This window comes from Eupeodes corollae, chromosome 3 (assembly GCF_945859685.1).
Source record: "Eupeodes corollae chromosome 3, idEupCoro1.1, whole genome shotgun sequence".
NCBI lineage: Eukaryota > Metazoa > Arthropoda > Insecta > Diptera > Syrphidae > Eupeodes > Eupeodes corollae.
In genome coordinates this window covers 6,597,751-6,608,522 of record NC_079149.1, presented here as the reverse complement: position 1 = coordinate 6,608,522, position 10,772 = coordinate 6,597,751, and the positions used below count along the sequence as shown (strand labels likewise).

The following is a 10,772-nucleotide window of genomic DNA, read 5'->3' as shown; positions in this document are numbered from 1 at the left end:
AAGAAAAATAAAATGTCTACAAAATATATTTTTAAGTGCAATAATGGCTGCTTCCTTAACATTGAGTAATCGTGCTTCAATATTTAATCCTTGGTTCAATTATAATTTAAACCTTCTAACCTGCTTTAGTTACTTGAGTATCTTACTTGACTTTTGAATTTAAAAATCGATGAAAAAGTGCTGAAATCCCTATTAAATATTGAACAAAAATTGTAAAGTGAATTGCATTTGAGAACTGTAAAAGTCAGCTTTCATTTAAGGATATGTAATATCAACAAGATGGAGCAACAAGCCACACACGCAACTTTATGTAACTTTATAGTGTGAGAAGGTTACTTCCTAGTCATAGACAGCTTTTAAGATTCAAATTTATATTTCGTCATCTGAGACTTATGTTTCATTTATTATCTGTTCTTGTCCTGGTAAGTGAGTTTTATTTTATCAAAATATAGTTACATATTTTTTTGATTATTTTATTTTTCTAGTTTAAATCAACAAAACCAATGTAAGTGGTAGTTTTGTTTGTGGTTCGGGAGTGGAAATTTGATTTCATGGTAATATTGTTCGCATTTATTTAATTTAAGAACTAAATTACTATTTTTGATTGTTTTAAATTTAAATTGATGATTTAATTTCATTTATTTCATCTTACCAACAGAAAAGCTAGTGTCCTTAAAGGATAAATAACATCATAATAAATAATAACATCAAGTGAAGTTGCCTTATAGCAATCCATATCTAGGATTTCAAGGATGCAAATATTTCATTTTCTTGAACACGTCTGATATAACAACAACATAAATCTGTGAGTCTCAATTATACAAATGTTGTCTTACACATTATAGTGCCAAACAAAAAATTTAGTTACTTCGTTTTTAAGAAAAAAATTTAAGAAAAGAATTGAATAATCTCAATATAAAACCCATCTAAAGAAATTAAGTGTTAATAGTACTTAACTCATTTCAAATTGCTATCACACCCTTAACAGAAAATGAATAATAAACCACCATTGTGAATTTATGATTTCTTTGTTTATTCCCATCTCTTTTTGGCAGAACATTAAATAGAACAAAGCCTATATGGCAAGTGTCCAGAAAAGAAACAAAAAAGCAAGCGCAAGCAAGCGAGTCAATCGCTTTTTATCAGTTTCAGTTTAATTTTTCTTTTCTATTTTTGTTTAAATTAAAATGCAAAAATCATAATGTAATTATTTAAACAAGGAAAACGAAACAGTCAACACCAAAATTAAATAAGATAGTGTATTATATATAAAACCCTTGAATAAATTGGAGAATTCTGTTAAATTACCGAAGAACGATGTGTTTAAAAGTTAAAACCCTTGAAAAAATTGCAAGAAATTTTCTACCTGAGAATATTGTTTAATTAAAATTAAAAAAAAAAACATTCAACCAACTTAAAAATTGTTAATTAATAAGAATAGTGTTGATTCAGCATAATTGAGTCAAAGAGTCGGCCATATTTTATCCCTTTGCCTATAAAGTTACAGACAAGAATTATGTTAAATTAGCGAAGAACGTGACGCCAAAATTTTTGCAAATATTAAAAAAAAAACGTTCAACCAACTTAAAATTGTTAATTAAAATGAGGACAGTGTAAGTTTAGCATAATTTAGTTAAAAAGAGTCAGCCATATTTCTCCTCTTTGTCTATAAACTTTACATACGCGACCTCAACGTGAATCAACAAGTCTAAACGTGTTTTTTAATTGCTCCAAACACCACGAAATGGCTGAAACTTCATCTTTCGAGGACGAAATTCTCGCCCTTAATCCTGAATATGATTTGGTTTTCAGTAAATACAATGAAAATAATAATTCGGGAAGCAACTCACCCAACGCCCTGGAACCCAACACGCGATGGAGTTCTCAACATAAAATGAAGATCATATCAAAAATGAACGAAATTATCAATGCCAAACCAATCGGTGAGTTGCCAACCCAACACGACTGGGATGACCAACAATCTGCCGAAATGGAAACAATAACTTTGATGCGAAAACTCGGCCTGGAACAGAGTGTCGATAAGCCGCCAGACGAGAAGCGTACTATCTCCACAATTCCTACGAGCGAAGATGTTATCTTCATGAAAAACGGTAGAAAAAAGATGTCCATATTCATGGCCGATGCCTATTTCGAATTGAAGCCAAGATCGGAGCCGTCGTTTGATTTGGACGAGGGTGTAGATGCTGCACCAAACGAAGAATCCACCACATCCGATTTCTCGGAAGATGTAAATTTTTATCAACCCATATTCGAGTCCAGTGTGGAAACTGAATGCACATCGCTGTCTGAAGCCGAGCCAGGCGATAGAATTCAATCTAGATTGGGTTGCGATCATCTGAATGAAAGGAATTTGGACTCGACCAGACTAAAATCGCAGCGAAAATCTTCCGGAAATAAATGCGTCGTCAACGACGCTCGTAGATCATACCCACGGGATGGTAGCAAAAAAGGATTTAACGACTCCAAATCCAATAGCAGCAGCAGCAGCAGTAATAGAAGCAGTAAAAGCTGGCGCAGTCTCAACGGAAGCTTCTCCGATGTGCGCGATGAAAAGAACTGGCGTCTAAATGTTTCCAAGGATACAGAACCAGAAAAAGACGAAGTAAAGAAACAACTACAATCAGAGGAACAAAAGGAGGATTTGATTTTGAATCAAACAGTTACTCTCAGCAAAGAAACACCGAAGTCCGATGTCGTGAGCAGTTGCGGGAGAACGCTTTACAAACCAAAGGATCTGTTTATGAAAAAGAAGGCGATGATGATACAACAGGTGCTTGCCGAATATCAATCTTGATTTGTATTTATATTATTATTTTCTTTAAAAACTTGCACAGACACAGTTTAGGGATGATTTTGTATTAGTTGAAAAAATTATCTTTATCTCTCATTCAATTTGTATAAAAAAAAATATTCGAATCTTTGCGTAAAATCACTTGTTCCTCGGTATAACAAATATCAATTTTTTGGGTTGTAACTGAATTACATTAAACTTGTGTCTGTGCTTCTTTTTTATGAAATTATTTAAGCAGTTTAAGCCAAAAAGCATGCATATTTATTTTTGAATATAGAACACACTTAACTTTTTTCTCAAGAACAAAATTGAATATGACACTCTGTAGGTTATTGGTATGAAAAGTAAATACTTAAAAATATTTTGAAAGTTACGTTCATCAGTTATACGGTTTCTCATTGACCCAGCGTTATGCACTGTTTGGATCTTGACATAGTTTGGAATGCATAGTTTTAAATTAAAGAAGTAATGTTATATCAATCGATCTATACCACCAAAAGTTTTCATCGAAGCCTCATTACAATACAAATTAAGTTGAATTGATTGGCAGTGCTTTTTTTGTTGGTGTTTGTAATTCCCAAATCCCAGCTTAGAACATAAATAGATTTTCAGAAATCTAGAAAAATGTAATACAATTTTCAACATTTGAAAAATAAAACCGCAAAAACTCGTATTTGGTTCCTGAAAATCACATCCCAATATCATATTAAAAAAACAGAATATCCTCTAATTCAAATATGTTATATTTTTCTTTGTTATCTTCTTTCTTAGTATCTAACATGAAATAACAATGCATTGTTTTTATTTTTTTAGGTTTAATTTTAATTTTCTGCTGATAAGATTGTTGCGGTGTGTTATGATGTGTTTGTACTTATTCCTATTTTGTCGCTATGCATGTACAATTTGTCTCGAGTTTACCTCAATCGGCTGTGGTCTGTCATTTCCCTTTGGGTTTAGGCGTGGTCCTTGATTGTGTTGTTGCATATTATCGTACTGCTTCTGAGGTTGATAATTCGTTGTTTGGCTCGAATTATTTGGTCTTCTATCGTTTCTGCGCTCATGTGGCATATTTTTGTGGTTATTTTTCTCCACATATACACTTTCACTAATTTATTTTGCTGCTTCGTAGGAAGAATCTATATTTGTGTCTGCTATGCTAGGTAGTTCTTGTAATACATTCAAATAGCAATACGAGCACTGACTGACTTTTGTCATATTTGCTCATGTCTATTTCTAGAAAGTCCGGTGATTTGAAGATTTTTCCTTCATTAGAGGCACAAATCTTTCTTCCGTATTTCTAAAAATAGGACAAAATATAGCATTTCTGTCTTTCGGATGATAGGCTATAGTTTGACATCACATCATACTCCGACAATTTCTGGAAAAGTAAGTCGAGGTTTTTCCAGATATATTCAATCTTGAATTCAGATTTAGAAGCAGCCGAATTTTGTTTAACAAATGTGCTGAGTGACTTTGTCAAGTCGGAAACTGATGCTTCCAGCGCATCTGGTGCGTTGCTTCCTCTCTTTGAAACCTGAAATTTATGTAAATAAATTAGTTACAATAGTTAATTAGTTTAAGGAAAAATGTATTACATATTTATGTACTGCCGAACTTGACAACCCTTCACTTAAAGACTTTGTATTTTCCTCCTTTGTGCCACCCATAGTTATCGTGGACCGAGGAAACTTGGACGAGGTTGGCGTGAGGAATGCCAAAGCGTCATTCAGTTCAGAACTTTCGGTTTAATCAATGAACATTTCGTTGCCACTGTCTCCCGATTTTCCACTAATTTTTTTTTGTTTGTGGCGTAAGCTGTCTTGAATACTTTTATAAATGGCTCGGCAGTCATCAACTGAAAAATGTATACATAAATTATTATACTAATTAGGAAATATGTAGGTATATTTACCACTTCTGTCCATTTTCTTTGCCACAAGTGTCCAAGAAGCGCTGACAGCATTTTTGTTTGAGTGCAACTTATTATTTAAATTATGGATCACATCCTCATCTTTAAGTTCACAAGTGTGTACCAGGCTTAAAGCTAAAAAGTATATTTGTATATTTAACCTACTGGCAGGATCGCCATTTAAAACATTTGTTTTGTACTTTTAAAATTAAAAGAATATTTTTCTGAACTCTGTTCTTTATTTTCCTATATTTTACATTAATCTTAAAAGGAGCTTAAGGCTACTACTTATAGTTACTATAAGACGCCGATCCACTTATCATAAAGTCGTATTTATATTCTTCATTATCAAGCAAGATGATTTTTCAATTAATGCTTGCTTTGTTGTTTTAACTGATAAGATGAAGGGTCGTGAAAAATTGATAATTTTGTGGGCGTGTAAGTGGCCAGTTTTCTTAAGTCTGTGACTTCACTTATTGCCAAGATGCCTCTTATCTGTTAGAGAAAGAGAGAACGAAGAACGTTTTCTGGGAATTGACTTCCCGCCGAATATCTCATAACTTTTTTTATGCCTTCAATTGCATATGCGACTTCCACTTGCATAAACCAGAGTGAAGGGTTTTCTCGCCAAAGGAGTGGAAGTTTTCCCACTCTTACCGCGTTTAACTCAGACTTCCCGGCAGCTTCTCCGTCTTGCATTTTGTACAAACTTTTGTGTCGTCGGGAGTTGAGCAAAATATAACAGAGCTGCCGTGCGTCGTTTATATCAATAAAATAGAGAAATCTATGACAATTATGTGTGAAAAAAAATATTGGCTAAATAACATGTATCCATTTTTTTTGTATTGTTACGTTCCTGCCGTGCTTCCTTTTTGTTATAAGAGAAGAGCAGGTGACGGAGAGTCATATAAGAAGATATTAATTTTTCTACCTTTTAAGTCTTTATTTATTCTAGCAGAAAAAGACCGGCTGTGGCAATGAATAAGCTGTGACCTTTTGTTTTTAAAATTTAAATCTTAAGTCTGCCCTTTTTCTTATTCGCTTCTGTATTTATTAGTGTTCATCTATCACTTAACGCAGGTCACTTACCATCGCCACAATTCTTCATACATCGTTACGTAGAACACGCTTAAACGTTTAATCCGTTTGTATGGTGACCCACTCAAGTACTTCTGGGTGTGTCATAATCGATTGCAGTTCGTATGTTTCGTAGCACTTGACATATTCGTTAACGTTTTAAAAGAATATATCTCTGTTTGGGTGATCTGCTGTCATAACCTTATCACTAAAATGACTGCAGCTTCACGAATTTAAGTTCGTATGCTGTTCACCACTTCCAGTTGCTTCTTGATATATTTGCATAGCAACAACAAAATATAAGAATGAATTTTTTTTAAAAAATAAATTTTCTTTTTTTAATATAAAATAACAAATTTATTTAATATAGTGCACTTGAAGCACTTTTTTTTGACAACAGCCAAAGCAAGGGCTCCACGTTGGGCGCCAATTGTTGTAAAATTATCAAACTAACGCGAATTTATTAAGGTCCCGTCTTTAAACATACCTAAAGCTTTGTTATTCATCCTAGGAGTATTATGTTGATTATTGGGATCAAAGTCATGTGTATCAAACCTTAATGGTATATCATCCAAAATATCAGAATAAAAGTCTTCACATTTGATATTATAAATAAAGGAATCAGTATTCATGGAAATATATTGTTCTAGCCATTTTGATTGTTTAAATTTAATCACTTTTTTTTTAAATCAAACCATGTTTCAGAGCTAGCTTTAAACTCTCTAGGGGAATAACATAGTTCAGTTTTGGTAGAAACTTGCTACCACTTTCTTGAATTTAGAGCCTGGTGTTGCTATATTTTGTGGGCAAAAAGGCAAATCGTTATGAATATCATGAAGATGTTCGGGATATTCTAGATCAACTTCTAAAACATATCCAACATAAATGTCATTAAGGTTTTCTTTATATGTCAGAGAAAAATCTTGTGGGTTCTGCCATTCAAAACCTCCACAAGGAAGATTCTGACACATTGCCCATCCATATAAATTATTGGCATCTAAATAAACCAAGTATGAAGATGTTTTTTTCAGAGTCAAAGGACTAAATACATTTATTATTGGCTCTGGAATATCTATGACTGCATTGACTAAGACCACCTCTTATCCCTTTTTGAAAGAAATTGTACATTTCAATGTCAGTCAAGAGTTCTAATTCCACTTTTGTAACTTTTAACATAATATACCAAGATACACCAGAAACTGTATAGTAGTAACAAGGATCTAAAGAGTATTTATGTTTACAAACTTTTCTGAAATTTTTAAAAATGTCAGCTAACAACACGACATCACTTTTTAAGTAGATTTCCATTTAATTTTTTATATGGCCAACTAATAATCTTCAATTGAACATTCCTCATTTGTGAGTTTTTTGAAAAACTTCACACTTTTAGGAAGACATGGCTCTAACATTTTTTGCCAAGAATCCATAAAACCATATGGAAATACACCTTTTCTCTTCACTAATTCCAGACTTTGCTCTTTTTCAATGCATTTTCGGATTATAATGAAGTCTGAAGGAACTAAATTTCTAGCTTAACTATCTATGCTATGGTATCACTTTGAATTCGCCATCGATTTTTCGAAGCGATTTGAAAAACAAATGTGCATCATAAACATGATAGATTATAAAATAAAATTGAAACAAAATTTTGCACCTTATATTTAAGGTTGCAAAGATTATGGGCTGCTCCCCTATATTCGCCTGTTAAGTGACAATGAACACTTACCTTTCTCCGATGTTGATTTTGCTTGCGCATATTGTGCACATTTTTTCCTTCTCAAAGCAATATGCTTTTTTGTTTGAAACGTAAGGATAGTTCTTTGAAGTTGGATGCTGTCATTGCAAAGTTGAGAATAAAAACTTAATGTTTTTAAAAGTAAGGATAGTTCTTAGGGTTTGAAACGTATGTAAGTATAGTTCTTAGAAATTGAAAAGTAGGGATATTTTAGATTTGACAGTAATGAACGATTTTATTTTGTTAAATCTTGTGTAAATACGGCTAATGTCGGGCTCTTTTCATCGAAGATTGTCGTAATTTCAAAAATATGGTTTTGAATGAAAAGCCAACTGAGTGTTGATTCTTTTGGATATTTTAATTTAATTTAATTTTTATCGAGAGCCGATAAAAAAGAATTAAATTTCAGTATATTGTTGCCGAAACTTACATAAAACTCTTTCAATGTTGTTATCTCTGATCCTACTATGAAAATGTACGGTTGGATCGTATTCTTGTTGAGAATCGATGTCTTCAATTTGTTTTCTCTCGCCAGCTCCAAGTCGTTAATGGCTCACATGTGGATAATACTACTGTTGATGGCATCGGTACCAGTTGTTTTATGTACTACTGACTTCCCTTCTTTTTTTGCAACGAACCTCGCCGTTGGTTGTTGATAGATCTGCTAGTTAATAATTACTTTCATATCTCGTGCGTTTTAGACGAGTATGTTTGGGTAAGCTGTTGCCATAACTTTATACATTAAAATGACTGCAATAATTTAATATAGTGCACTTTATTTTTGACAACAGCCAAAGCGAGGGCCCCACGATGGGCGCCAATTTTTGTAAAATTATCAAACAAACGCGAGTTTACATATATGTAAAAAAATCGTGGGAACTTATTGTTTCATGCCGTTATGCTGATTTGGCAAATCATGGTCGCGCGTGTTGGCGCGTGTTTTTGTGTTTATTTTAAGTAACACTTTTAACTTTTGTATTAGAAGTTAATTCTGTCTTTTTAGCAGACACTTTAATTTTCTAATCTCTCTACGAGAATTAGTGTACTGTTCTTTATTTAACTTGACACTTTAGAAAAAGCAATTTCTAATTGTTTCGGCAATTAGTTTGTTGTATAATTTTTTTTAACGTCCGTTAAAACACTTCGGTAATATTAACTTTCACAATAAAGTTTTTTTTCTTTTTATTCGTTCGAATCACTAGATCTCGTGTGTCACTATAAATTCGTTATAGATATCATTGAGATCCTACCGACTGCGCCAATTTTGTATTTGATCCTCCGGGATCAATTTTTAAAAAATAAAAAAACAATTTACATTTGTATCTTAATTTTTATTATAAATTATTTATAACTTCAGTTTGGAAAGAAATTTGGCACCTGTTAAGTGACAATGAACCCTTGCCTTAATTTCTCCGATGTTGATTTTGCTTGCGCATATTGTGCACATTGTTGCCTTCTCAAAGCAATATGCTTGCATTACCATGCATCGCTGAAAGAGGTTTCATCGCATCGGTGTCACGCTTCTGATGTGATTGTTGTATTTTTCCATGGTGTCTTAATAAAATAAGTTATGATTTTTTTTACTTAAAATTGTTACTGTCTTTCTTTTTTTTTTTATTTGATTCCACTTGATTTTTTTTATTTGCTTTCACTTAAAAAAATGTAAATGTTTCGCGATTAAAACAGATGCATTAATTTTGAAATCCCACTGCTGCCATGTTGATGTTCATTTTCATTTTAAACGGAAAGGGAAATTACGGTCGTAGTTCGCTGGTTCATATCCGTCTTGAAGGTCCAACATGTTCTGGGATAAACTCTGAAAAAAAAGTATATATCATTTTTTAAATTATTTTATTTGTACCTTGTATTATATACTTTATTTCACTGTAACCATCTTTATCAAAGGAAAAATATCAAAGAACAAAAAACCAATGAAGAAGAAATTATAAAAAATACAATTTTAAATTTGTATAACTTTATTTATTAATTTTTTTTATTTAAATTCTCAAAAGCATTGACGCCATGTGCCATGTGACCCACCGGTAGGTCACGCAAAAGTTTCGCAGGAGGCCATATGAACCACCGGTGGGTCACAGTTAGTACATTTTTTCATGAATGTTTTTTATGTGGCTTGCGATTTAGATTAAGTTTTTTCTTCTTTGGCACCTAGAAAAAAGTCTAAAGAGAAATTTTAGTTTTTTTCAAAATTCAGGATTTTATTAGTCTATTTCCAGCGAAGTTTTTTCTTAGCTTTAAGCTTAATTTTGTATACAAAATAAAATTAAAATAATAAATTAACTTCAAAAAAAAAATTGTATTTGTATTTGCCAATTTGTATGTATATTATGTATGTATATTATATTTGTACACAACCCTTAAATATTGCCTAATTCCAAACTAAATTATCTTAAAAAAGCTAATCGAAAATAAAACTTAAAAAAGTACTTAAAATTTTCTAAAAGTTGCAACACAGAAAAAGGTACTATATTGATACGGCAACTCTGATCGATAGTTCACCACACTGCAAAATAATTGCCCACACCTGTCAGAAATATGTTCTCTCAAAACAAAATGGATGACCCGAATAAATTAGAAATAAAGTATATACATATATATAATAAAATTATATATTTACTCCACTAGCAACTTTTAATATGTTTGGGATTCCTTTTCAACACAAATACTTTTCATACAATGTAAAAAGTCTTATATAATTATTATAAATATAAACACTTCCCTAGGGATTCACAAACACAAACTATGAAGTGCAATTTAAGCACTTTTCTATGCACACAAAGGATACAGACAAGCCCCACGTTGGGCGCCAATTGTTGTGAAAAATAACGAACCGAATAATACGATGGCGGATTGATTGTCCGCAAACTCAAAAGATTGTAATACAAAAAACGAAAACGAATAAAATAGGTAGCCGACGCGCACGAGTAGAACCTATTTGTGATTTATCTAAATCAAAGACAACTTTCAGCCGCGAATAGGTTTGTTCGTCAATTTCCTCACAGACAGCAAAAGCAGTGCTGTCGCCCGATAGCTCAGTTTTGGGGTGGGTTTAATTAATTGGGAACAAGGTTAATTCTATTAATCGAAATTATCAAATTAATTTGATAGTGGGTTGCGAATAGGGTGTTCTTGAAATATGTATAAAATCAAATTTAGAAGGAACAAGATGGGCGCCAGTAATTTTTTTTTTTTTGCAAAAAAAGGAAATTACAAACCTTTTG

General features: G+C 32.4%; 1 protein-coding gene across 1 annotated transcript in view; it reads left to right on the top strand.

The window, feature by feature from the left end:
- The first annotated feature begins 1,087 nt into the window (after positions 1–1,087).
- Positions 1,088–10,772, top strand: part of LOC129951355 (uncharacterized) — a 46,382-nt gene continuing 36,697 nt past the window's right edge. Inside the window, exon 1 of the mRNA XM_056063457.1 lies at positions 1,088–2,791. Within this exon, the coding sequence (XP_055919432.1) occupies positions 1,745–2,791 (1,047 nt within the window). The 5' untranslated portion in view covers positions 1,088–1,744. The remainder of the gene's footprint in view (positions 2,792–10,772) is intronic.